The sequence below is a fragment of the Hyaena hyaena genome, unplaced genomic scaffold (genome assembly GCF_003009895.1).
Source record: "Hyaena hyaena isolate Hyena2069 unplaced genomic scaffold, ASM300989v1 scaffold_230, whole genome shotgun sequence".
Lineage (NCBI taxonomy): Eukaryota > Metazoa > Chordata > Mammalia > Carnivora > Hyaenidae > Hyaena > Hyaena hyaena.
Window position 1 is genome coordinate 1,919,566 of NW_024080863.1, and position 27,751 is coordinate 1,947,316.

The window sequence follows — 27,751 nt, forward strand, 5'->3', positions numbered from 1 at the left end:
TTTGGGGGCCCAATGCAACCTTTTAATTCCAAGCAGAGTCCCCCTCCCACAGCATTATCACACACACACAGTGGAAAGGGATGCCAGAGCCTGGGCAGGAACAAAACCCAGACCCAGGCAAAAATATATATATAATTATGTACACATATGTTTCTGTAGAGAAGAAAAGCTGGGAGTGTGATTAAAGTCGGGCAGAGAGTTAGGAGAGAAAGCAGCTGGGGGGTGCCCCAATAAATTACATTCTTTAGACAGCGTGGTGGGGATGCACGGGGATGGACGGGACATGGTAGCCAGGACATTCAGCCTGGCCTCTCAATCCCATCCCGAGGAGCCTGAAGGCCTGGGTGCTGCCCGGGACCTGGGTGCTAAAAGTCTAGCTGACTTTGCCTGCAGGCTGATGGCGGGCTGAGGTTCTGCAACATCTCCACTCTAAGCCAAGGCTTCTGGGGAAGCCACAGGGCTGGAGCAAGAGGCTTTGAAGCTTAGGGGTCACAGGGAGAGGACAAGGTGAGCTGGAGGGCAGGGTGGCCTCCTTGCTGGAGGCCGAGCTCGAGCCTGCTCCTGCTAAGAGTCAGAGAAGCCAGAGGCCCAGAAGCAGGGGAAGCTGTCCAAGGTGAGGCGAGGAGGCGTGCTTGGGTGCACACAAGGTCCTGGGGCTCTCCCTGCCTGCCTGGCTGCTTCCCACCCTCACCTTCCTCCTAGCAGGCCCAAGGGTTCGACCCACCCATTGGTCAAGACAGCCAACAGGCCTGACCACTAAGCGCTGCCTCGTTTCTCCTCACTCTCTTGTGGGGACCTTCATATGGGGGTAGTGTGGGGAGAGGGTGCAAACATTAACTCTGTGTGTGCTGGAGTCCAGACTGGGTTTGCCCTGTGCAGTGAGGACCAAGGATGAGGGGAGGAGGCCCCCCTAGCTCATTATGGGGAAGCAAGTTCATGTCCCACAACCCCAGCACTGCAGAGGTCCTGGTTCCTCCTCACCTGGGGAATGGAGCCAACGCTACCTCCGCCCCACCTCCCTGCTCCCCTAAGGGGTGATGCTTTGGGGTCTACGACCCCAGCTCCAGAGCCCTGACGCAGCAGGAGAGAGGGTCAGTTATGGAGTGGGAGGGGTGGTCAGAAGAGAGAGGCCTTTTTCTTGAGTTCATTCCTCTTCCACAGGGCCAGCTTGCTAAACTCTTCAGGAGACATGGAAAATACTCTTGAGAAGTCCTCAGCAGACAGATGCCTCTGTAGAGGGGACACACAAAGGCAGCTGCGGGACAGGGGCACAGGGTGGGGCTGGCCAAGTGCCAAAGGGAAAATCAAATAGGCCCCAGGTTCTCCCCACCAGGCAGGGCAGGCCACCCCATTATAGCCCCTGGGCCCGCCGCACACATTTCCCCTGCATACCTCAAGCCTCATCCGATCCACACCTGGAGGCAGTTTGGTTCTTCCCTTATTGGTCACCACCAGCATTTCATAGGGATAGATCTGGGTGGGGAGGGGAAGGGGCAGTGTTAGGCTCATCAAGTTTTCTGTCAGTGTGACCCCCTCAATTCCCTGGCCCCTTATCAGCCTGTAGGGGCCATTGAGGCTCATGCCATTTTTGCCACCCATGTCCCCCAACTTTCCTGCTGCCCCTCCCATCATCGACCCCTTAGTGCATTCACTTCCCTGGCTTCTGGCCCCCCCCGGCTGGCTGGCCCGCCCCCACTGTAGGTGGTTCTGTCCCCTGCCCACCACCCCTGGCTCTGCCCCTGCCCCTCACCTTCTGCTCCAGCACACAGGGCAGGGAGTTCCCCCGGTCCATCCTCCCCCTCTGGCCCTCTCCGTTCTGGGGAGACCAAAGCCGCAGTGAGCCAGAGTGGGGCAGGGAGACCTCCCCAGCCTTACCCTGGGCTTCTCGAGTCCTTACCACGCAACTCTGTGGCCCCACCCCCCCCACCCCCAACACTGCCTGTCACTCGTCCATGGCTTCTGCTGCTTCATGTGTTCCCCTCCAGAGGCACTCACCTGCAGGCCTGTGGGAGAGAAGAGTCATTGTCCGGCGGCAGCTTGAAGGTCAGCAGGCCTCCAAAACTGCCAGCTCAGCCTCCCCAACCTCCAGCCACAGCCCTGCCCACATCACAGGCACGGGGCTGCCCTGGGCCTTCTGAGGCCCCTTTCCCCACTCGCCTGGTACTGGGCGGCCCTGCCTCTCACCTGGGCTTCCAGTCTCACTCCCAGAGGGGCTGAAGTCTGTGGACTGTAGCTAGAAAGGACATGAAGGGATCAGAAGGAAGCTGGAGAATTCTGCACTGTTCCCCCTCACAGGAAGGGTCTCCTGTGACCCCAGGATGCCCAAGTAGCTCAGTCCCTCAGAGGTGCCCAAAGGCACACTCTTCCCTCGCAGTCTGTGATCTCTGGTCTGGGACCTTACCCGGCTCAGAGTGGTCCTGCCGTAGGAGGGGAGAGAAGATGACTTTGATGTTCCTGCATGCAGGGCTGGAAGACAGTAAGAGGCCCTGGTCAGTCCCTTTGGTCTGATAATCATTCCTGAGAGGGCTGCCTCTCTGGCCTCCCCTGCCAGAGGCAGGGTGGTGAAGGGCGGACCCGGGGGGCCCAGGGAACCCCGTTGACTTTTGGCTCCTGCCCATTACCTTCAGCAAGTGGCACTGTGCTGGCAGCTCTGGGCTGTCCCTCTAAACAAACACACATCTGGGCGAAACGCCCGAGTGTTAGAACTGATAGTCAGCCAGTGACAGATGATGAGGCTCGCCGTCATAAAATGAAACTCTGGACTACAAAACTATATCTGAAATTTTGTCAAAATGATGGAATCATTATACTTTAAAATTAGCAATGCTAGTGATCAAATTTCAGATGTTTAACGTTACAATACAGAAACGATCGTTTTCTTGGCGCCATCAGCTGCTAGGCTGTGCCAGCCGTTAGTCTACTCCACGTTTTTGGCGCGCCTGGCCGCCTCAGTGGGTGGAGCACGCAACTCTCCATCTCAGGATCATGAGTTCAAGCCCCATGCTGGGTGTAGAGATCACTTAAAACTATCTAGAGAGAGACTTCACATTTCCAAGATCAAATGTCACTTTGAACTTACACACTTCATAGGATCACTCAGCTTTCTAGCACCACATATTGTTGGTTTTCAGTAACAGGTTTTCCTAAAGAGAACTTTGTACCTAAAATACTTAGTTTGCCCAGATCTCAAAACTCTTTCACGTCCAAATGCTAGAAATCATTGACATTCTAGGGCAATCATTTTGATAAACATTTTTTAAAGCTGTAAGTGTTTATTTACACCCAATGTGGGGCTTGAACTCATGACCCCAATATTAAGAGTCACATGCTCCTCTGACTGAGCCAGCCAGGCCCCCTGACAAACAATTTGTTTGAAGGTTTAGCCTTGACAGATTCAAAATTATAAGAAATTGTCTTCTTAAAACATCCTTTTAAGGGGCACCTGGGTGGTTCAGTCAGTTAAGCATCCAACTTCGGCTCAAGTCATGATCTCGCGGTTTGGGAGTTTGAGCCCTGTGTCAGGTTCTGTGCTGACAACTCAGAGCCTGGAGCCTGCTTTGCATTCTGTGTCTCCCTCTCTCTCTCTGCCCCTCCCCTGCTCACACTCTGTCTCTCTCTCTCTAAAATAAATAAACATTAACAAATTTTTAAAAAGACTTCTTACTTTTGTGTAGGAAATTATCTGTTTCTACAATGATCATTCACTATTGAAGCATTTCATTTCTGTGATAAGTATACACTTATATTTCAAATGAATGGTAGAATTTCAATCTACAAAGCATATCAGAAGATTTTCACTTGATTACTTTTAGAACACTCATTTATGTTTGAAAGTGACCATTTCAACGTTACCACCAAGTCAGAATGACACCTGTTCATAATTCTGAAACTGCTGAGGTTGATTAGCTATGACAGTAGCCTAAGCAGTCATGTGATCACTGGTCACATACGAGTTCAGGGATGCCAAAAATGATGGTGTGGTAGATATCTGGCTATTCAACTCTGCAAGGCCAAAAGGGAAGTTAAAGAGCTAAGTCTGACTGAATAGCAAATTCTGGTAGAACATAAAGATTGAATCCAGCTTTCGGGGCATCTGTGTATCTGCCTCTTTCTTCAGGCCTTCACTATTCTACATTCTCTAACATTCCCTACTGTAACTTCCCACTCATACCAAAATATCATCCTGAGACTTTCAGTGACCCTGTGGATGTCCAAGCACACGTGACCCTTATGGCTCCTTGCATCCCACCCCCCAGTGGCCTTCACCTCCGCTCCCCTTTAGGCAGCCCTTCCATGTGGCCACCCCCTAGGTCTTGTCCACATCTGCTGCACATCTGAAGCCTGGGAATCCCACTTTGCAGCCACAGCACCTTCCTTGTTTGAGGCTTCCTCGCAGCCTCATTTCCAGCACATCTGTCCATCAACCTCAAGGGGACCTCCAGTGTCTTGATTCCCCTTTGCTTCCCCTGGGACCTACGACCCGTGGTTGGGTATATAACTACTTTCACCACCACTCAGCAGCTCACCTGGCCCCTCATCTCTTGGCACCTGCCTTATGAAACTCTAACCCTGGATCAGCCAGCTCCTCTTGCCTGTAGGCCACAGAGATAAAGCCCACACTGAGTGGATGATCATCACTATAGACCGAAAGTCTTGCACCAGTTTCCCTTCCCTGCAGCGGCTAGTCCTAACCTTTCCAACCTCACCCAGCCTCACCCTCCTTCTGCTCAGCAGAAAACCTCAGCTTCTCATGTGGCCTGCTCCCAGACCCGAGTCCCCAGCCCTCAGAGAAAGGGGCCTTTCAAGGCTTGCCTCCCACATCCTGAGGCTGGGCCTCCTCCTGGGACCTCCTGGACATTGCTAGGGGAGCTCTCCAGGGCACGCCTGGGCACCCTCCCTCCTTCTCCCTTCCCTCTCCTCTGTGCGTCCCGTTTTCTCTCATGGTCTACATACAAGCTGAAGACTCAACTCGCCCTTCAAGCTTCCAACCCAGTAAGACCTGGCTCTTACCTACATGTACTCCAAGCCCAACATGTCCCAAATCAGTCCCTGCATCCTTCACCCAACCCCCTCCTCCCTTAACACCTCAGTTCCAGGTATGTCCCCACTTAGCACCCAAGCCAAGACCCTGATTTGGCTCTCCCTTCCCACACCCAATCGACCACTTAGTCCGGTTGATTCTATCTCCTATGTATTCTCAAACCCGCCGCCTCCCCTCTGGACCTACGTAGTCCTACAGATGATTGGGAAGTGTGGTAGAGTGTCTCCAAAGATGGTTTGCATGTCATCTTCCAGCCTGTGAGCCTCTGTACCACTGCCTTCATCAGGTAATGGAAAGCCTCTCCCCTCTCCGGAGTCTAGGCTGCCCGATGAGCTGCTCTGACCAACAGGATGCAAAGGAATGATGCTGGGTGGCTCCTGAGTTTAGGCTTTTAGAGGCCTCATAGTTGCAGCTTGGGCTTTCTGCTCTCCCTCCCTGTGCTGCAGCCACCCTGCTCTAGGGAAGTCCAGGCCAGGCTCCAGCAATTAGAGGCACAGTACCCAAAACCCAGGCCACCCTGTCTCTCTGGCCAATCCCTGCCACCCCAAGGCACACTCTGGGCTCTGTAACTGCAGGCTCCTGCAGGCTCTATAAGCTGGCCGGGGTGTTTTCTGTTCCTTGCCTTTGCCCCCACACTGTTCCCAGTGTCCGCAATGCCCTTCCCCCCACTCACTCTGTCTTTCTCTTCAAGACCTAGTTTACCCTCCTCCCTGGCCTTCAGCCCCAGGCCCAGTCACAATCCTCTGGAAACACTCACTGTGTGTGCCTCTCATGTCACCCCAACACCTCCCCAAGCTGCACTGACCCCAATTCCCATATCAACTTCCCCGTGGACTGGAAGTTTATTGAGGGACAGGACTATAGTTTTGACCCTATATAATCCCCAGTGTCTAGCATATGTTAGACACACAATAAGTGTTTGGTAAGTTAAACAAAATTTGCTAATTCTGCTTTAGTCTTATTTTATGACTGTATTCTTGCCCTAAGGAATGAGTGCCTTGAGCCAGTGACACGATCTTCTGTCCCTTATGCCGCAGGAGCACAGAGCTGGGCATATGATAGACAAACCCAGACTCTTCAATTCTGGCCTCAAGGCCTGGCCAGGCAATTCGGAGCCGCCTCCATGGCACTCACAGGTATGAAAGGGTGTCCGGTCAGGCAGAGAGCGAGTTTTCCTCCGGATAGGCAATGACTTTTCCATCTCTTCTTTCAAGATCATCTTTCCCAAGTTGGAGGTAACCTGGGGAAGGAGAAAGAAGATGGGTCCAAGACTGCTATGATCATTTCTCATCTCCAAAAGGTTGGGAGCTGGGTATCTGCAGGCAGGACCGGGGGACTGGTTTCCGAGTGGCTGGGTGGAAACACCCCGGAGCCCGTGGGGCCTGTGTCTCCGGTCTGATGCACTGCCACACTGGGTTTGGACACCCTGGAGAGCAAGGAGTCGGCGCAGCTCCGTGTAACTGTATCCTAGCGGCTCTGCAACCCAGGTCACGTGCCCAGAGCACAAGTCCATGCCCCTGTCAGTGGCCTTTCCAGGACTCCCAACACCCTTTCACCTACTCTGGAGACTAGTGGCCTGCTCTCTCCTTGCTCCTCTTCCTGTGAACTTAGCCTACTGAAGCCTGGCACTGCAAGGGGGCACCCTTTTCTTTGCTTTTTGACCTTAAATTAGTGTTCCCCCAAAGCAGCACGAGGTCCATTCAGTAGCAACAACCTGAAGTCCTGGGAAGAAGGGGAGTTCCTCGTATTCCTACGGGCATGACACCACTTAGTACAGAACAGCTAGAGAACCAGAACTCTTGTCCCCAAGAAGACATGGGCAGGGTGTCTGGGGGGGTAGTGAGATGCTACCTTACTGAGTTCCTCTCTCTGACGCTCCCTGAGAGCCTTCATCTCTTCCCCAGAGTCGTCATCTTCCTCCTCTTCCTCTTCCTCTGCGCCCCTCCTGGATGCCTTCCGCTTCCTCCATTCTGTCTCTGGGGAACACAGGCAAAAGCAGGCTCGTTAATCAGCCATTCACTCAACAAGCATTTGTCAGGTGCTAGCTTTGTGCAAGGCAACTGGGTTGTACCTTAAAGAGAACGCTACAAATTATTTTGTAAAAAATAAAATAAAGGTCGAATTTTCTAGCCTTGTGGTAAAGCTCAGTAGGCAACACACACTCACACAACTTAAATTCACAGGGGACTAAGACCTTGTCTCACTCTTTCTCTTTCCCAGAGCTCCTGTCACAGAGTCTGGGAGGCAGACGTCTGGTAAATGTCTACCGAGTAGCCAAATGAATGGAAAGTGATTGAAAGCCTGACAAGCAGGGCCACGTACGCCAAAAGCCATTGGAACGCAGGGAAGAATGATGAAGCCAGTAGGGCCATGAAGGACGTGAGGTGGGTGTGGGGAGAGGGTGGGTTCATGGAGCTTCACCAGTGACTGTGAAGCAGTGTCCCAGGCCTCCTTTTCCCCTCTCTAACACAGTGTCCTACCCACGACGGCCAGCGACGGGGGGCACGGCCAATAGTCGGTTTCAATCTTGGCTGGCTGGTTGGGGTCAGGCGGCTGGGCTGCAGGGAACTTGGAAGACTCGATGATGAGGTCCTCGATGAGGTGCTTGCTTTGAGGGCTCCCTCCCATGGACTCTGCAGGTAAAGGTCAGGGTCAGCTCACACCCCCCACCAGGCCACCTCGGGCTCACCCAGCCCCTAATTCCCTCTCCTGTCCTCTTTCACACCTGTGAGACCGCAGGTGTAAACACAACACACAGCAAAGAATACAGAGCAGAGGTTACGTGCTGTTATGAACAGCTATTCTCCCATGGCCCCCCAGCCAGTGGTGCGAAGTGGCCCGGGTCAGTGAGGGGAGCCCTCACCTCTCTGCTTGTAGATAGGTGGCTTCTTGTAGATGTTGGAATCTGGGCGGGTTGTCTCTGTGGACAGGGAGCAAGAGAAGATGAGAAGGAAGATATGATGATGGTGGGCGAGACCGGGCCAATGAGGAGGCACAGATGGAATGGAAGAAGGCAGGAAATTCATAGGCTCCTGACAAGAGCCAAGACAGAACCAGAGTTCCTGGAGCTGTCCCTCAGGAGACTGGGACTTTTCCCACTTTCCTGGTTGGGTGGGAGGGAAGGCATGATCCGCCTGTGGTCCTGCCATCAGAGGGTCCAGCCAATTCCGTAGTGAGCATATACCCCAGAGAATGGGGGGGAGACAGTAAGAAGCTTGGATTCCTGCAGGAAAAAAGAGGTCCCAGGGAAAGGGGGCAGCCACACTGACGGTAAACCTACCAGGATGGTGGAAATGGGGTAGGCTGGTCCGCGGGGTCCCAGTGGTTCTTGGGGCCGAAGCCTGAGAGATGGTTCCAGGGGACCTGCTCTCTGCCCACACCTGCAGAGAAGTATGGTTCACTGAAGCTCCCAGGTCCCCTACCCTACCCTCTCCAACCCACAGAGACACTGCTTCACCTGACTCCACCGTCTCTGTCCCCCCACCCTAGCAGCCCACAAGCCCCCAACCCCAGGGCAGAGGAAGGGTATCCAAGGACTCGACCTGCTGCTGATGTCTGACCCAGGGAGAAAGGGTTAAATGAGGTCCTGGGTCAGACAGACAGATGGACACAGAGCTGGTCAGCGACAGGATGAGGCCATCCCATGGGCTCTGCATATGTGTGGGGGAGGGGAGCCGGGCAAGTGTCAGGTGTGGGGCAGACTCACCTCTGGGGATGGTGGGGGGGATGTGGATTTGGGTGACAGTGAGCGCTGCGGATGGAGAGGAGGCTGGTCAGAGCCACAAGGGTAGGGGTAAAGCCTCACCCCTAGAGCCCCGGAAGGGCCACTTCATCCCCCGCCCAACTCTGCACCCTTGCCCGGCCAATTTCTGAGCCATCTCTTCTCTCTCAGTCCTTGCCAGTTCCCAGCACTGGCCCTCCATCCTTCTTCATCCTAGTGCTCTCCTGGGCGGAGCCCTCTCTTTCTCTGGATGTAGGAAGAAGTCATGGATCTTGGAGCTGTGTGCTTGTGCTCTGAGGGCCAACCGAAGATGGCTCTGACCCTGTCCTCAGAGCCTAGCACCCAGGGGAAGGAAAAGGACCCACAAGCAGCCAGGACGGAGTTTGGGCTCCCGGCAGAGTAGCCCCCAGCCCCCAGCTCAGCGATGACACTACCCCTTTCTGGAACACACTTTACAAAGTAGCTGCCATGAGTTATCTCTCACACTTAAATAGCTGGTGAGGTGGAAGGGCAGATGTATTGCCTCGATTGTATAGGAGGGGAAAGTGGAACCACACATTCACGTAGGTCACTCAGCTAGGAATTCCAGCCTCCTCGCCCAGTTCTCCTAGGGCTTTTGGCAAATTCGCCTTTTCTGTCCACTCCCACCCTTTCCCTCCATGACCTCTTCCCTCCCCCACCTGCTCTGTGAGGTTGCCATTCCAACATGGCCTCCCCTGCTCTGGGTATGGAGCTTATCCTCCAGCCTCTGGCCTGTCTCTGCCTGTTCTCCACAATTACTGGGATGACCATTGGTTGATTTCTGCCACAGTTCCTTTGCTTGTTTTGGAGTCTGGCCACCAGGAAAGGAAGCATCAGAGGGATTCCACCTCCTACCCGGTGTGGCTGGGGGAGCCCTTCCCCCAAGTCCTGTCCAGGAGGAGCCTCCCACCCCTCACCTCCCGGCTTCTGGGAAGCTCCACATGTTCCAGGAGAGAATAGGTAAAGTGGGGCTCGTAGATCATGAGGTCAGGCCGCTCGATGTCCAGGATGGCCTTGTCCTTGGGGATGGCAGCCAAGTCTTTGTAGCCCAGCACCTGATTGTCCATCTTGGCCTGAAGGGAAATGGGGAAATGGTGTGAATGGAACAGATGTGCCAAAAGCCTCACCTAGAACACTGGCCTTAGGAAGAAAATGGGCAGCCATTTGAGATGTCAGCTCCTACAAGTTAGTAATTCTATTATTTTAATTTTAAGAGGTTAGAGAGTCATTTACAAAATGATAGTCCTTTGCCTAGCACTTTGGGTACAATGAGGCAGGACCAGACCAGGAGAAGAGGGCTGTGGGGAATCTTCTCTGGATTTCTGGGTTCTCTCTACCCATCAGCTCTGGCAGGACCACCGTCAGGGAGGCTCTGGGTGAAGCGGCCCAGCATGTCCCCACCCCATCCCTGTCCCAGCCTGAGGGTGCAGGTGGCTGAGAAGTACTCACCACGATGCTGGAGGGAGAGCCGGGAACACTGGAGCCTCGAGAGGAGCTGACGCTCCCAGGGGAGGTAAGTGGTTGCTGGGGAGAGTGAAAGGCGGGCGGGTGGGGAATGAGCGTGCGTGCGGGGAATGAGCGTGCGTGCCAGGGCCGGGCTAGGGCTGGGCTCTCCTCTGGGAGGAGGAAGGGAGGGCTTCCCTAGGCCTCTGGGGCGCCGAGGTGCGGCTCTGCGGGCAACCACCAGGTGGCACCGTCGACTCCCGACCTGACCCTCGGCAGGGAAGCCTGGCCCCACCCGGTGCCCAGGCCGCCCACCGCGGGGACGTGGGGGCAGCCCCCGCGCACCTTCTGCAGCCGTTCCATGCAGCAGGAAGCTGGCCGGTCGGGTCACCTGCAGAGCCCCGTGCGCGAGGGGAGACGACAGGGCGTCAGGCTCTGCCTGGCTCCTGGGCGCTGCGCGCTCGGGGCCACGAGAGCAGAAAGTGCGTTCCACCGGGCTGTGGCGTCCTCATCCCTCAGTGACTCTCCCGGCTGGTGACCGAGTGCCGGGCCTGGAAGGGGAAGGACGTGCCAGGGAGGGCGGTGGGACCCCAGATCTCCCAGAACGCGGGAGAGCAGGGCGGAAGGGAGCCAGCGCCCTTCATGGTTCAGGCTTTCCATTCGCTTGGCCCCTGGTAAAAAAAAAAAAGCTAGCGCGCGTGTAGACGGCGAGGCGGGGAAAAAGCGGAGGGGCTGCACTTGTTTTTGAGCCATTGTTCTCTGGCGGGAAAGGAAATGACTGCAGGGGTCACCCGTTCCGGTGCAGCCTCTACATTCCTGCTTTGTCACACCTGCCATGCCCTGGGGCTGAAGTCCGGTTTCAAGCCCTGGTTCTCACTCTTCTCTGCCTCAGCCAAGGCCTCTCTCCCTGGCTCTGTGCTGGCTCCGGTCTCTCTCCCCACTCAATCCATTGTCCATTATGCCCCGTGTCTCAAATCCCGGGCAGGTTTAACACCGAGGGACCTACTGAACCTATCAGGTGGACAGATTTGGAGGGGATGAAGTGAAACTGGCGTGACTTGGCGTGAAATGGGCTGGTCATGGGCTGGGGGATCCCTTGTGGAAACAGGGAGGGGAGTGTGGAGGGAGCCTACATTCTGTGTCCCTGTCCCAGTCCAGCAGGCAGTCTCCGCATTTGGTAGAGCCCCCTTAGGGGTTGAGGCCACATCCCAACTCTGCACAGCCTTCTCAGAATGCCTATGCCTCTGAATTGCTACTTTGCTACAAGGCAGTGCCCGGAGCTTGAGCAGGAAGGAACCCCAGCCCCCACTGCTGCCTCTTTGTTCCTGGAGAGTTGGGTCTTGTCTGCCACAGGAGATTATGAGTTCCCTGGGGCCACAGTCCATGTCTTCCCCTTCATCACTGATTCCCTTAGCAATCCTCTCATCCCCCCACTGCCTGTACTGGACACAAAATAACCACTCAGTGAATGCCTGGCTGACTTTCCAGCCATGGTGGCCATGGGCCTTAGAGTGAAGAGAGCTGATGGCTACAGAAGGTACAGGAAAGAGACAGCATGATGTAGGTTGAGAGCATGAACTCAGGACCAGGGTGCCATGGGTGAGTAAAGACTCCGCTACTCAACATCTGTGTGACGTTGGGCGAGTTACTTACTCTCTCTGTGCCTTGCATTTCTCATCTGTAAAATGGAAGATAGTCATAGAATCTATGTCATGGGGTGGCTTTGAGTATTAGATAAGTTATAAAATGTGAAATGCTTAAAACATAAATTCTATGTAAAGTATTATCTATTATTATTTCTATTTCCCCAAGGGCTAGTGAACTTAGATGTCTTTTCTGTAGCCATTCTTTACCACAGGGGGTAAGACTGAGGTCATTGGTGCTCCCAATCTTATCATCTGTTACTTTGGCCATCTGGCCATTCTTCTGATCACCCTCTTTCCACCACCAAAACCACCTGCTTGCTGCAAAAGCAGCCCTCACTCCCATGTCCCTGCTTTTGTGAACGCCCTTTCCACTATTCTCTGTCCCCTTCCTTGTCTCCCAGAACCCACTTGTCCTTCAGGGACTGTCCTAAGACCTCCTCTTCTGAGAGGCTACTATGCTCCTATTCTAGGCCTTCTCATAACACCTCAGAGTTCCAGGGGGACTGAAAAAAGAGACCCGCATAACTTTGACTTTGATTATACCTTGCCTAATGCTGGAAAATGTTTTTTTTCACTAACCAGAATGAGTGCTAACTTCTGGAGGGAAAAACAATTAACAATAGATACCATTTTTAGAATGCTCATGTTCAATACTTTGATAAGCACTTTTTTAAAAAGATTTTATTTTTAAGTAATCTCTACACTCAGTGCAGGGCTTGAACTTACAACCCCGAGATCAAGAGTCGAGGTGCATCCACCCTCCTACACTGTTGGTGGGAATGTACACTGGTACAGCCCCTCTGGAAAACAGTGTGGAGGTTCCTCAGGAAACTAACAATAGAACTCCCCTATGACCCAGCAATAGCACTGCTAGGAATTTACCCAAGGGATACAGAAATGCTGAGGCATAGGAGCACACGTACCCCAATGTTCATAGCAGCACTCTCCACAATAGCTAAAACATGGAAAGAGCCTAAGTGTCCATCAACGGACGAATGGATCAAGAAGATGTGGTTTATCTATACCATGGAATACTACATGGCAATGAGAAAAATGAAATCTGGCCTTGTGTAGCAACATGGATGGACCTTGAGGGTGTTATGCTGAGCGAAATAAGTCAGGCAGAGAAGGACAAATATCATATGTTTGCACGTATAGGAGGATTAGGAGGAACTTAACGGAGGAACAAGGGGGAGAAGAAGGGGGGAAATGGTGGGGGAAAGGGAGAGAGGCAAACCATGAGAGACTCTTGAATGCTGAGAACAAACTGAGGACTCATGGGTGTGGGGGGGGAGGGGGGAGATGGGCATGGAGGAAGGCACTTGTGGGGATGAGCACTGGGTGTTATATGGAAACCAACTTGACAATAAACTATTTATTAAAAAAAAAAAAAAAAAGAGTCGAGGTGCATGCTCCACCAACTGAGCTAGCCAGGAGCCTCTGATAAGCACTTTAAAAGAATGATTTTGTTTCACACACACCCCACAACAACAAAGGTAGACCCATTTTACAGATAAGAAAAGAAAACTGAGGCTCCAAGAGGTTAAAATCTTTCGAGTCATGAGCTGGAAATGACTGTGTCTTCAGCATTGGCATGACTCAAACTGCCTGCCTAGTACTGTGTCAGATGCATTGTGGGGATAGACTAAAATCTGCCACATTTCTCAAGTCTTTTTGAAATTCTAGAGTCAAGGCTTCTCCAAGACAGGACTCTGGCCATCGGAATCACACTAGGTATTTGGTTTCCATGGAAGACTCCATTCCAGAGTTTTATCCTTCTCTTGCCTTTTTAGCTCTCACTTTGTAATGCTTTTAACTGGGTTTCTGAGGATCAGAATAAACTCCAATACCTATTGAAGAGCTGTTAGTTCTCTTTCACTCCTTTCTGATCTTTACTGTGTTAGCAGCCATTGTCAAACTAGCTATATACTTGGCTTGGCCTTAGAGCCAAACACTCATTCATCCCACCTATTCATCCATCCATCCGTTCATTTGTCCACTCATCCATCACCTATTCACTCATCCATCCATCCCGCCACTCACCTACCCAGTCACATATTGCTTTATCCATTCATCAAATACTTCCTAAGTGCCTAATTCTCCAATAACCACAGACAACACTCAGTGATAAGCCTTATGGAGAACAGAAAGATGAGTCAGGGGAGCTAAGCTGCCCCTCCAGAAATGAGGCATGTATGTAGATAACTCGCACTCAAAGCAGAAAATTACATGTGCTAGATAAGATAATATAAGGAACCGTGAGAGGTGACAGGGGGAGGGATCAGTCCTGCTGGGGTGTTGAGAAAGGAATAATAAAAAAGGAATAATAAAAAAGATCCCTTAGAGGAGGTATTCGAGGTAGGCCTTGAATGCCCAGTTTAGTTCATATAAAAACGGAAAAAATGGATTCTTGGAAGATAAAGCAGCATGAGCAATAGGAGGGACATGGGGGGGTGGGGCAGGCCTGGATCTGACTAGAGAACAGCAAATATGGCTAAATTGTAAAGCTCATAAGGTTGATATATGTTTGGAGCAAGAGGTCAGGGGTCAGAGTATGGAGGCCTCCAACCCAGACCAGGAGATTCAAGTAGTATTTTGTGGGCAAGAGGAGCCATAGAATGCTTGGAAACTTTTTAAACAAAGAAGTGACAGGCCCAAGCAGTGCTTTGAATGTGGCTGCAGCCCGGAAGATGAGCTGGACCAGAAGGGGCACCGTGGACAGAGACCAGCCAGGAAGCTACAGAGGCAGTTCCTGCAGGGGCATGTGAGGGCCTCAACTTGGGTGTGTGGCCCACCATGGAAAGGAGGCAAAGGGGAGAGATCCTAGAGGCACAATGTGCAAAACTGACTTGATCTGGAAAGCCCCCAGGGGAGGGGTCGGTGGCTGGCCTCAGAGGCAGAGGGGAAGCAGCGAGTTCACTTTTTGAGGTCGAGGTGGGTGCAGTTGATGAGCCCATGGAAACCTCCAGGAGGAACGGGAGGTTGAGGGAGGGGCAGGCTGGAAATAGAGATTTGGGAGCCATCTGACTAGAGGCGGTACTTCGCACATGAGGTTGCTAAAGGAGAAAGAAGTTTAAAACCAGCTTCCTGGGAAACACCGAGGGGACCAGAATAGTCACAGATGGCATGAAAGGGAGAAGGGAAACGGAGTGGCCAGCTCCTTGGGGGCAGGGAGTGGTTATCTGTGTATGTACTGCACAGAAAGAGTGCAATAAAAATGGAGCAAAAGGATGGGAGGGTGGGGCTGAGAAAGGAAGGCCATGGACCCAAGAGTCCCTGGCCCAGAGAAGGCGAGAAGTGTCGCAGGGAGCAGGCTCTCCGGTCTGGTGGCCTCTGAGAGCATTCCCAGAGAAGTGAGGCTCCCATGTCAGAGCTGGCTGGCTAGGACACAGGCAAGGGAGGTGTGATGGAGGGTGGGAGGGGGTTGGAGAGTAGCTTTGGAGGAGGCTAGATTGGCTGAAGGTGTTTAAAGAAAGGGGAGACCTGAAAATGCTTGCAGGCAGTGAGGAGGGAAGAGGGATCCCAGCAGGGGAGAGGCAAGTGCTTCGGGCCCAAGCAGAGGGCTGGCTTTGGATAGAAAACTCCAGGGCTTCTGTGGAAGGAGAGGAAAGGAAAAGTTGGGTGTCCACAACATGGAGGCATGTGGCTGGTCCCATTGGGAGGCCATTATTTTCCCAGGCAAAGTGACAGATAAGGCCATATGCAGATCTGACAGGTTGGTGGGCGGAAGCTGAAAGCAGAAGAGGTTTGGTTGGGAGTGTGGATGGCTGAGCCACCAGGGAAAACCGAGAGTTTCCACGTGTTCTGAACCTCAGGCTGAGCCTGGCGGTGGCCCTGGCACCCTCCCCTTGAGCACCAGTGTGTGTGCGCACACCAGTGTGAGTGTGGTGGGGGGGTCCAGGACGGGGCAATGACTATATATCAGAGTGGTAACTGCTCAGGCAAGGAAGGAGGGGAAGGGTCCCAGACGAGCCACGTCACTGCAGTGCACAATTGCCCTGAACCCACACTCACACGTGCACAGACACTGGCCTTCAGACATAGCCACTCAGAAACAGGATTCAAAATAATGATGTATCTGCTCTGTCCCCAGGACCTTTCTAGAGCTGTCCACAACCCCATGGCAGTCCCCTGTGCTGAGTCTCACCCCCTTAGCCTCGGAGGCTCCTCTCCCTTAGCCTGAGCCACATTCCTTCCGGGCCTGCTGGGCAGTGCCCAGTGTGTTAGAAAACACACTGACAAACTGATCTCTTACCCTCCCAGGGCACTGCATTTTATTTTAGGCCTAGCCTTGAAAAGTGAAGTTCCTACTGCTGAGATTTTAAGGAAAAATGCGTTGGGGTGGAGTCTCTCTCTCTCAGGAGGGAGAGTGAGGGAGGAGGGTGAGAAGGAGGAAAGGAGGGGTTTCTTGGCTTCTCTCAAACCACATCATGCAGGCAATTGCTTACTCCACCCACAAGTGGCCCCCTCCCCCAAAGCTAATTTCCTCCCAAGTCAACACCCACTCTCCCCTCCTCCATTCTCGCCGCTCCATACACACCAGTGTCCACACACACACATGCACATGCACTCCCTCGGACCCAGCAACCTCCTATGAACGGACCAAAAGGGCAGGCTGCAGCAGGAAGGGAGGGTGGAATGGAAGGAAAGGGAAGGGAAGGCGGTGGAGGCAGGCAAGCCCAGGTGGTGGAGAGGACTTCCCAGCTGCTCGCTCCCATCAGACACCGGGGCTCCTCCTCCCTCCATCGCCACCCCACCCTCCCCCATCGAAGCAGCATTGCCTTATCTGAGCCACCAGCCCAGCCCCACCTCACACTGCCCACCAGTGTATCTCCATGGCAACAAGAACCTCTCGGCTTTGGGCTGGGGGTGATAAGACCTGTGCACCCGTCCCAGCCGGCTCCTCCTCCAAATAGGACTAACCCGGCTGTGGCTCCCTGGACTTGTAGAAATGAAGGCTCAGAGGGCAGAACCACAGCTGAGGACCTCCAGTCCAGCCTCTGCTCCTATCCTAAGCCAACCACCGCTGGCTCTGTGCCAGTCACTGTGCCATGAACTTTCATAACATCCTCTCTACCCTTCACACAAGCCTTCCCCACTTAGAGATGAGGAAACTTGCCAAAAGCCACCCAAATAGAAGTCAAGCTGGAATTCCTACCCAGGCTTGTCGCAGGTTAAAGACAATAGACACTCTTCTCAGCGGGTCTCTGAAGTTCCTACTTCACTCTGAACTTGGCCTTTGGGGCTAACTAACCTTATATGGCGCTAACCTTACACGGTGGAGCCACCCAGATTCCTGCCCACTGGCCTGGCCAGTAGGCAAGGAGCAGGGAGCCTGGGGGACTGGGCTTTGTGCCCCCTGGGCAGGGTCAAGCCAGGCTGGATGTGTGTGGTGCGAAGAGTAAGTGAGTTATGAAATGAGGCAAATGAGTTGTCCAAGAGGGTTGGGGTCAGTGTGGGCAGGAGCCTGGCCCCTTTCCCTTTTCTCCAGTTTCACTCGCAGTGTGACTGCCTGCCTTGCCCCTCCCTGCTCCTTCTCCACTCTTTCTGCTTTCCATTCCCTTTTTCCTCTCTTTCTTCATCTTTCTTCCCTTGGCTCTGTTTCCCTTTCACACTGTCCCACTCCTGGCCCCACCCCCACAGTTACTGTGGCAACAATTCAGTGCCAGAAATAAAGGAAGGATCCAGCTAGGTCACCGGTTCCCAAAACAGCATCCCATCCTGGGGTGGAGAGGGGAAGAGTGGGCAGGAGCAGACCAGCAGCAGCCAGGGAGGCCTGAGGGTGTGTGCGTGCTTGTGTGTGTGTGTGCGCGCGCGCACGCGTGTGTGCATGTGCACACGTGCATGTGCATAGGGGGCACCCATGCTGGCCCTGGAAGGATGTACAAGAAGAGCAGGAGAGGGCTCCCACCTCTGGGCCGCGGTTCATGGAATACCTGTCAGGCCTGCACCTGCCTTCTTTTCCCTTCTCTCTTTCTCTTTCTCCCCATCCCCACTTTTAAAGTCCTGTTCTATCTGCTAGGACTAGGGCTGGTGTTCCTCTAATACTAACACTATATATCACCCTCTCACACTCTGCTGAAGCGTTGGGCCAGGCAGCTGGGCCCAGAATCTGGGTCCCAGCCTGAGAACCCACCTGCTCAAGGCCCTGCCCCGTCTCTGCTCCTGATGACACAGCAGAACTGGGCCTAGGCAGCCCCTTCCGCTCTTCCCACTTCCCAATATATCCATCTTTTCGTTCAGTTTCTCCTAGATCTCTTATGTTGATGTATCCTTTCTCTGTACCTTCCTTCTGAAGAGGCCCCTCTTTCTGTGCACCCCCCCAACTCCTCAGGTTTACTTGGTCCTCAGCGTGCTCCTGCTCTGGCCTCTACTTATAGCTGGTCCTGTTGGTACGTTGTGGTAACTCTGGTACAAAGTGGATTGATAGGGCTGGGGGAGATGCAAGGGTCTTCAGTGCCGAATTTAGCTTTCTGAATTCTGAGGGTATCCCTACTCTGATGTTTACACACATGCATGCACACACACACACACCCGGGCTTCAAAGAGGAATCCCTACAGACCTGCACCCCCAGGTGAACAGCCTGGCTCAGGTGTTGAGCATGAAGAGAGGCCAGGAGCACAGGCAAGACTCACACGTGGACATAGCACTTCGCCCACACAGGCAGGAGCCCACACTGAAACAGTTGCAGAACCCATGCACCCTGCTTGCAAGATCACGCCCCCACTCTCCCGGCAAGCCCCCCACACAGTGACACACAGTGCTACTGACACCCACTCACACCCACCCACGCTTCCTCTCCATGCTCACAGCCCTCTCCATGCTCACAGCCACTCGCATCGTGTGCTGACACCCCCACCCTGAGCTGTGCACATGTACGCCCCCCCTCACCCATTCCCCGGCCACCTCCCGGCTCCCCATTCCCAAAGCACGACTGCCTGCCTTCTCCTACACCCGTGCTCCCCTGACTCTCAAACCCTGGCAACACAGTCCCTTGGGAGGGAAACACTAGGCGAATCTGCCCAGGGAGAGGGGCTTGGCCTGCTAGGCTGGCAAGGAGGTGCCTCTGGATCCTCAAGGGCCTGAATGTCTGCTCAGCCCCCAGCCCCTACAAGCACTTCAGCGGCGGCAGTCCAGGAATGAGCAGGGGTCAGGCCTGCGGCCACACCCTACCACCCAACATCATGCTGCATTTGGTTCTCACCCCAGCCTGGCCAGCCAAGGGCTAGAAAGGGGCTCCTCAGGTCCCTCCTCCCATGGAGCACGCCCCTCACCAACAGCATTCAGGTGTCTATGTGTAGTGCTCCCCCCTCAAAACCTGCAGCACATTAGGAGCAAGGCTGGCAACCCCTTCCACTCCTCCTGTTATTCAGCAAAGAAAGAACAGCTCCCCTGCCCACCCCAGTGCCCACCCCCCAATCCCATCACTTGGACTTATGTCCAGCACAGCTAGGTGAAGGGGGCACTGGGGTGACAGCACGAAACACCTCAGCCCTCTTCCTCAAATCAGGCTTGATGAGATCAAACCCAGCTAGTCCAGGGGTTTCTCCTCCGGAACAGGGGCCATAGCTGACCCCTCCTAAGAAGACCCCCCACCCAGAGCCTCATTCCCAGACAGGGGCCGTGGCCCAAAGTGCCCAGAGAGGGGAAGAGAGGTGGGAGACCCTGCCACCTACCTCTTCCCAGACAGTGTTGCCCAGATGCTCTGAGGCTCCAAGACTGGGCTGGGCAGGCAGAGGCCCAGGCCCAGATCCCAGCGCTGTCGCTTTTTCTCAAGAGCCAAGGTAATAGGCGTCTCTTCCAGGAACCCAGCCGTGTTTTCCCAGAGCACAAATAGCAAGAAAAAAGCCGGCTTGGGGTAGGTGGGTGGGTGGGGGAGCTGGCACAGGAGGGGACCTACCCTCTGGGCCCCCACCCCCTCGTCCCCACCCTGCTTCTCCACAGGCTTCTGCTTGGAGCCTGCGTCTGGCGGTCTGGCGGGCGGGCCGCTGGCTCCCCCACTGCACCCTCCCCACCTCCAGCTGATAGCATGTGGCCGGCCTGAGGGTGTGTGTTTGTATGTGTGTGCTCTTCCACCTAGCTCAAAGCTGCAGCTCAATCCGTTTCAAACAAGAGAAGCATTAACCCGGCATCATGACGAAGCAGAATCGGAAGCAGACTCGGCGAGCTGTTGGCCTTTTTCCCTTTCCCACACCCCCAACCCTGCAGCATTCCATGCTCACACACTTTCATTCACACACACTCACAATCACATAGTCAGCCCCTCATAAGCAGAGTTTGAGCTGGGGCAGGGGCAGAGGGGGCTCTACTGATAACTGAGAGGTGACAACACCTGTTTTCTCCCAGCACCTGTATCTCCTACTCCTTGCCTAAGAGCAGCAATGGAGGCCTCTGGGGTCCTGCCTCCCTGGGGTGCTAAAGGGTATAGATTCTCAGGGGTAGGGAGAGGGCAAAGGTGCCAGAATTGGTCACCCAAGGAAGGCTTAACCCCCTCCTGATGAGGGACGAATGGGAAGATCTGAAAAACCAGGTCCTCAGCACAAGAGACTGGGCTGGCCCTTAACGTAATCAGGAACCCTGGCAACTGTGAGAAGAACCCCATCTCTCACTGAGGCAGCTTCATCAAAAGGGCACTTCCTCCGAGGTGATGCCCAGGTCCCAGCACAGAACTACAGGATGTACCCCGCCCCCCCCAACCCGTCTGGGAAAACCTTCACCACTCCCAGACCCTGTCATTGGCCTGCTGGTTTTCTCTGGGTACAGAGCAGAGCCTGGTTATCTTTGACCCCTGGGGGGCAGGGGAGGGAGCCCAGTTGGCTGACCCTGGCCGTGGCCCCAGCAGCCTCTCCACCTCACAGCAGACTTGCCTACCTAGGCAGCCCTTGCTGTTGCCCTGGTAACCACTGCCCACAGCCAGTCAGCTGATGGTATGAGCTGTCCTTGGGGAAATCTAGAATCTGGGGAGGGGGCTCTGGGGTATCTGAATGGAAAATCACAGGGGAAGGTCTTGAGGGGGACAGGTGAGAGTGTGCTCCGGACCTCTTTCTCAAGGAAAAGAGGGCAGGAGGGGACAGATAAGGACAGGAAAGGAGGGGTGTCTGGGTTAGTGGAAGACAGAAGAATGAATTCTGAAGGATGGGCTCCAGAAAGAATGGAGAAATGAAGAAGGCAGGCAGCTGAGTGGCTGAGGAAGGGGAGAAAGAATCCAGGCTTAGCTGCTGGGGAGTGGCTGGGGAGAGGGCCCTGTGGAAAGGAATGAGAAAGACTGGGGGTGGGAGAAGAAACATCTAACCATGAAAAAAAGGTCGGGACATGAAGCAGGATGGGGTGTACCTTTGATGTGGCAGGAGGGGGGAATCAGGCCTTTCTGGGTAACCGGGGCCTCAGCCAGCCTCTCTGCTTTCCTCCCTTCAAGCCCACCCACCCTTCCTGCCCTGGCCCTGCTGCCAAACCTCCAGGAGGCCAAGCACCAGGGCTTTTCCACCTGAGCCCTTTAGGACCCCTGATTCTTCCCACTACCGCGGTTCCTGCTCTGCTCCCACTTGCCCCCCACCAGAAAGGTCCACCCCGCAGGAGATTTGTCTTCCGGTGCAAGCGTGACCAGAGGTAGGGCTGGAATGAGCTGGTGCCGGGAAGGACAGCTGTGGACGGGGGCCTGGAATGAGGTAGCTCATGAGGAATGGGTAGGAGTCTCTGGGCCCGGGAGGAAGGGAGCATTCTCCTCTGTGAAACAAGGCCCTCCTCAGATAGAGTGGGGCAAGCCAAGGGAAAGGGCAGGGGGAGGGGGAGGGGAGGGCTCTCCGGTACCTTCAAGGGCCTGGGGCGTGGGGCAGGAGCACGGCAGCTTCCTCGGTGACATACACCTCCATCCCTCGGCGCATCTCCTCTCCGCCTCCCGTTGCCAAGACAACCTGCCGGCTCAGCCGCCGCGGCAGCAGGGAGGGGGGAGGAGGCGGCTGTGGCTCCAACTGCCTCTTCAGTGATGGAGGGAGGCAGCCTGAGGTCTGCCTCGGTGCTGAGGTGGGGGTGGGGTGGCGGCAGGGGCCAGGGCTCCCACTGAGTCTCCCCTCCCCACTTCCATAAGGCTCTGGGGCTGGTTCCCGGGATGGCTTCAGGACAGCCCTAATTCAGGGCCAGAGAGCCGTCCTGCCTTGCAGAGGGAGGCAGTGCTGGGCAGTGTCCCCCATTCCAGAAAGCTTGGTGTGCAGCTGGGAAAGAGTGATAGGAACAGGGAGGATGACCTACGTTAAAGGGTCAGAGGGTGGCTTCCAGAAGGAAGGCTGGGGTAGACACAGGGCTTCGGGCCCAGAAATCTGCCCCTCATCTGACTTCGGCTATCTCTGAGCACCTCCTTCTAGTCCTGAACCCTCTCAGTCTCCTTGACCAAGAAGAAAATCGGGTCTTCCAATCCTGCAAGGCCCATTCTCACTGCCCCCGACTCTATAGGAATGTTCTTCCACAAGGTGGGAGAGCCACCTTGGGCAGGAACAGTCAGCCACCAGCTGGCCCTGGCACCAAGGAGACTGCAGAGTTAGGGCTCCCTCTGTCGACCTGGTAGCTGTCAAGGTCATTCCTTACTGAGAGGGATCCTGGGTGGGTGTGTGGGTGTGTGTGTGTACGTGTGTGTGTGCACGCGCGCATGCGCGCGCTGGTGCTCATAGGGAGGGCACAGCGCCAGGCCAGGAGACCCTTCTGTTACCTGCCTCTACTCCACCTCCACCTCTTGCCCTACAGTGAGACTTGCCCTGTCGCCAACCCTTCCTCCTGGGAAGGCCCCAGACTCCTCAAGGCCAGTGCACCATCCTCCCCAGATACTTGCCTCTCTCCCCTTCAGGCTGCTATAAGAGGCGAGGGAAAGTCTTTCCCTAGAGCCAGGCAACACTGAACACCAGTGCCTACTGTCCAGGCCCCAGGGTAGGTTTTCTGGGCATCCCTTGGCCATAGCCATATACTTAGGGGACTAGCATACCTTTAAGTTCAGGAGAGCCTCGAGGCCTTGAGGATTGCCCCTTGCATCCACAACAGGGGCTGTGGCTCCTGCCCCTCTCTGGCCCAGGCCCCAGACAACTAGTTCTTGGCTCCTTTCTGCAGCAATATCACTGGTGCCAGACGTCCTGACTGGACTTCGGCCTTGCCACCAGCCCCCTCCCCAAGGCCTGTGCAATAGGCTTCTCTGTACTCTCTCCGTCGCACTCCGTTGCCCCTTGCCCCGCCCCATGCACCAACCTGCTAGGACTGGGAGCACCAGGGACTCTCCCCCTGTGCCTGGGCCATCTAAACATTAACTCCTGGGGAGGCTGATGAGGGCACCTAAGCACCTAAGGAGAAGGGAAAGGTGACAAAGAACTGGGCCAAAGGAATAAAGGGAAAGATGAGGGCCTGGAAGCAACCCTTTCTCAAAAGACTTTAGAAGTCATGCGCCACCACCCCCCCCCCCCCCCCCGCCATGGACCCTCTGTTTCAGGGACCCCAGAGCCTTAGTCCACAGTGTGCTGCCACCAGACCAGCCTCTCCCCCAAACCCCAACCCCACAACTGCATGGTCACTCTTCTTCTCAAAGCCCCTGCCACTGCCACTGCAAAACTCTCTGTAATGTAATCCAACCATTTCTTGCCGCTTCTCCAGGCAAACTTGCAATTTTATCCAAACCCAGGGACGGCTCACCTTCCCCTGAACACGCCTCACATTTTCTTATCTCAAAACCTTTTTTTTCTTTTTAATGTTTTTAATTTATTTTGAGAGGGGAGAGGCAGAGAGAGAGGGAGAGAAAGAGAGAGTCCCAAGCCGACTGTGGGCTGCCAGCACAGAGCCTGACTCGGGGCTGAACTCAGGAACCCAACCGTGAGATCATGACTTGAGCTGAAATCAAGAGTCCAACGCTTAACCAGTTAACTGACTGAACCACCCCAAGCGCTCCTCAGTTCCAGTTTCTCATGCTGTTTTCCCTCTTAATATTTCCCCTTACATGTCTGCTCAGCTAACTGAAATCCTGCTCATTCTCAAAGATCAGGCAAACCTCAGCCTTTCCCAGTGTCCCCCTGTCCCCACCCCGGGGAGCCTGCACTGCCTGGCCATAAGTGGGGAACATCCCACACAGGTGATGAAGAAGGGCTAGAACTTAGACTGTACTGCTCACTAGCTGCGACCACAGATGAGCTAATATCTCTGAGTCTGAACTTTTGCACATATGATATAGGAATAATATTACCCCCTGAAAAAGGGATTACATGTGAGCATATCTCCGGAGTTCTGTACACATTAGTGTGTCTGTTTGCAAGAGCTCCTGTCTCTTTTTTCCCTCTTTTTTGGGGGGCGGGGGGTTACCAAATGCCACTTTGCTATCTTAGGTATGAGAGAGATTTCCAAATGTCCCAAAGTTTCCAAAAGTGGGTTTATGACCCCACTTACATTTCAAGTGTGTGAGATCTTGACAGGGGATGGCATAATATCTTGTCCGTCTTTTTTGTCAGCTCAAGGGCTAGCACAATGCTTGTACATTGTAGGGGATAAATAAGTATTTGGATACCTGCTTAGGACCCCACCCCACCCAAGTCCACCTAAGGATGGAGGGTAGAGGCAGGATTCTGGTTCTCATTCTGCCTGCATCTTGAGGGACTACAGGGTGTGGGGCCAATGACTTGTTTCTGGACCTTCAGTTGGTTTAATTCCCTCAGTAAGTGCTTATTATTCTGTGTACTGTACTGCACTGGGTACTATGAGGGAGGCAAAGACCTACTACTTCTACACCTGAGGCCCTTGCCTTGTAGCACAACGATTACACAAGCACAAATAAGTACAGTTCCAGAAAGCTGTGATAGATGCCATAAGGGAAAGGCAAGTTGGCAGCCAGAGCCACTTGCAGCACCAGAGATTGCCAGTAGCCCCAGAGAGGAGGCAAGTCTATGGAGCAGAGGAGGCAGCAGCGATCTGGGCATGCAAGCATTCTCGAGAAAGGTGTGCTGGGCAGTGGGAACCTCAGGAACAGAGATGGGCACAGGGTGCTGGTTGGCTATTAAACCAGAGCTCCTGGAACTCCCTGGAGGGGACTTGTAGGGACAGGGCTGGGAAGGGAGGCTGAGCAGGACTGTACAGAAGTCTTGAAAACCATGCTAAGGGGTCTACCAGCGATCAGATACCACAGACAGAGCTATGGCTTAGGGTGGGGTAGGGTCAGGGAACAAACTGTGTGGTGTCCTGGAGGAGGTGGGGGTGTCAGGAGGGAGTGACATGACTTGGAAAGCTGCCGTAGTAATTGAGACAGACCCCAGCAAGGCCTGGCAGTGTGGCGCAGTTTCCAAGTGTGGGAGAGAAAGCAGTGGTGTGCAAGGCTGTGACAGCTGACATGTTGCATTGCTGGGACTCAGCAGGAAGAACAAGGAGAGAAGAGAAAGGCAGAAATCGTAGGGAATATTTCTATAAAGAGGATCCGGGGAAGAGAAGGGTCCCAGTGAGGGAATGAAGATGGAGGGAAAAGCTTCGCAGAGTCCAGGGCTGTAACGCTGCGGACAGCCAGGTCTGAAGCTAGAGAGATCACTGGCCACTGAAAGTATGAGGGACTGGGCTCAACAGAGTGATTTAAATAGAAGCCTGCCTGTGAGGACTAGCAAGTGAGTGGATTTCCCCCTCTGCTCCATCTGGCTGTTGGAGGACAGGACAGAGGAGGGGAGATCAATAAGCAGGCTATTCTTAGCTGGAGGTCTTGGTAATCCTAACCAGCACAGGATCTGAGGCACCTGCCACCGCCTCCCTCCACTTTGTCACATCCTCCCTGAGATGGATGCGCTCATCTTGCCCTACGTCTTCCCCCACACTGTCCACCCCCATACGCACACTTGCTTCGAACCTTCCGGCACACAGAAGCAGCCAGGGTTGGCCACAGCCAGGTGTGGGGTGGTCTGTGGTCCTCAGGGAAACCTTTTCCCCCCACCCCACCTTCCACACATTAAATCTCTTGAGACTCCCATTATCAGAGATCTATTCCTTTGGCTTCTTCCTTTTAGCATCTTCGAACTCACCCCCAGTTCGGAGCGAATGAGCTGAATAGACTTCACTACATAGGATGAGGCCCCCTAGGTATGGAGCCTGGACTTGGCAGAGGCACTAAAAGGTGTGGGGAGAAGGTTCCGAGAGCCAAGCCAGGACCCAAGGCCACCAGCAGGTGTCAGACTTGCTGGGCTTGGGGCGGGGCACTCTGAGATGGCACAGGCCTTGGAAGCTGCCTTCCTCCCTCACGCTTCCCAGTCCCAGGCCCTCCCCACCAGGTCTCACCTCAAAAAGCAAGAAAGGAAACAGTGAGGGCTTTCTGGAGCCGGCCCCCAGAGGCCGTCTGTGCTGGGGAGGTCAAAGAGAGGGAGGGAGGGGCCGGAGAGAGGCAGAGAAGAAAGCCCAGGCAAGACAAAAGGCCCGGTCCACCTTTGAAGCTGTCTCTAACCCGAGCCAGAGAGGGTGGGGTGGGTCTGAGAGCCAGGCTGGGGGGAGGCAGTCTAGAGTTTTAAAGAATGTCTCAAATTCCTGGGGAAATCAGGGGGATTGTAAGAGCTCCCCCTCCCCAACACACCTCCTTCCCAGCCCCCTTCCCCTGCCCCCCAAGTCCAGACCTCCACACCTGGGGGCCCAACCCTTTGTCCTCAGGTAATTGCTGGGCGTTGCCTCTGTGTTTAAAATCCCATTGAACTCGCCAGTTATCAGCTGCGGCTCCGGACCACCCTCCCTCCACCCCCCACCCCCCCAGAAAACGACCCCCAACACGTCTCCCGCAGTCTTCGCCAGGATTAAGGCTCTTTGTGATCCGAAGGGGGGAGAGAAAAAAGCAACCTGGTGCAAAGCAATTATGACAAGCGGGAGGGAGAGAATGTCTGTCCTCGGGCCTGCGGGACCTCCCTCTTGGCTCCTGCCTTCAAAACTGCCCCGAGCTGGGGGCGTCAGACCGCTCTCGTCCTCCCGGAGAGAGGCGGGGACCCCCGGCCCCCACCGCCTTGGACTGCTGCTTCACTCACCTCCCATTATGACTAAACCAGGCTCCTCCCCAACTGCCCATTTGGTCCTTATTTTTAGGCCATTCTTGGGAGAAGTGAGAAGGGAGGTCTCCCACCCTTTTCCCTCTCTCTCCGTAATCCTTCCCTCCAACAATTCCCAGAAAGAAGAGGAAGGGGAAACTGAAGCTGGGGGTCCATCTGCGGAAGAGCGGGCTTGCGCGGGGAGACGTGCTGGAAGGGCCTCCTCCTCAACAAGATTACCAGCCGGCGCAAAGGAGGAAAGAGGCGGGCTTATGGCCTCTTAGTTCCACTCCCCAAAAGCACACCTGGAGGCGTCTGGGAAAGCCCACCCGAGACGCTCGGGGTGGGGGTGGGGTGTCCTCCCCCTCCCTCCCGCGGCGGCCACCCCTCCCCCCGGCCGCGCCCGCAGCCTCTAATTGCGACTTCCCCTCAGGTGTGGCCCCCGCCCCCGCCCCCCGCGGGGGCCCGCTGAACAAGAGGACGCATTCTCGCCCTCTCTACCCCTTCCGCTCGGCCGAGCCCTCCTCCCCATCCCCCCTCCTCACCGGAAAAAAGCAATCTGGCTACCAGCGAGGAGGCTGCAGAGTCTGCGGGCCGCCCGGGCGCCGCGCCGGCCCGCTCCGCCGTGGGCGCTCGGGCCTGCTGCCCCGGCCCCGGCCCCGGCCCCGGCCCCGGCGGCTCGCCGGCCCCAGGTTTTGGGTTTGCTTCGCCCCAACAGGTAGCACGGGACGCGCAGTGCCAGCCAGGAAACCGGAGCCCGCGCGGAGGGAGGGGCGCGCCCGCCGGTCCCGGGGCCTGGGCCCGCCCCGGGCAGCGGGCCTCGCGTGGGGCGGAGGTGCAGGGCCTTCCTGGGGCGACCCACGGCCCGCTTCCCCTCCAGGT

At 54.9% G+C, this 27,751-nt stretch overlaps 1 protein-coding gene across 10 annotated transcripts; it reads right to left on the bottom strand.

Moving 5' to 3' along the window:
- Nucleotides 1-27,591, bottom strand: DMTN (dematin actin binding protein). Of its 10 annotated transcripts, none has more exons than XM_039243800.1 (16): nt 27,415-27,591; nt 10,572-10,777; nt 10,233-10,307; nt 9,701-9,856; nt 8,748-8,792; nt 8,322-8,421; nt 7,905-7,961; nt 7,522-7,674; nt 6,893-7,017; nt 6,176-6,281; nt 2,402-2,466; nt 2,185-2,233; nt 1,996-2,003; nt 1,751-1,816; nt 1,393-1,473; nt 1-1,230 (listed from the first exon to the last, which is right to left on the bottom strand). In XM_039243800.1, the coding sequence occupies exons 2-16, from the start codon at nt 10,587-10,589 to the stop codon at nt 1,117-1,119; spliced, it is 1,218 nt and encodes a 405-aa protein (XP_039099731.1). In that variant the 5' UTR covers nt 10,590-10,777; nt 27,415-27,591; the 3' UTR covers nt 1-1,116. The 10 variants fall into 10 exon arrangements, with proteins under 10 accessions (XP_039099731.1, XP_039099728.1, XP_039099730.1 ...); XM_039243797.1 differs by lacking the exon at nt 27,415-27,591 and adding an exon at nt 21,681-21,773; XM_039243799.1 differs by lacking the exon at nt 27,415-27,591 and adding an exon at nt 19,550-19,769.
- Between the last annotated feature and the right edge of the window lie 160 nt (nt 27,592-27,751).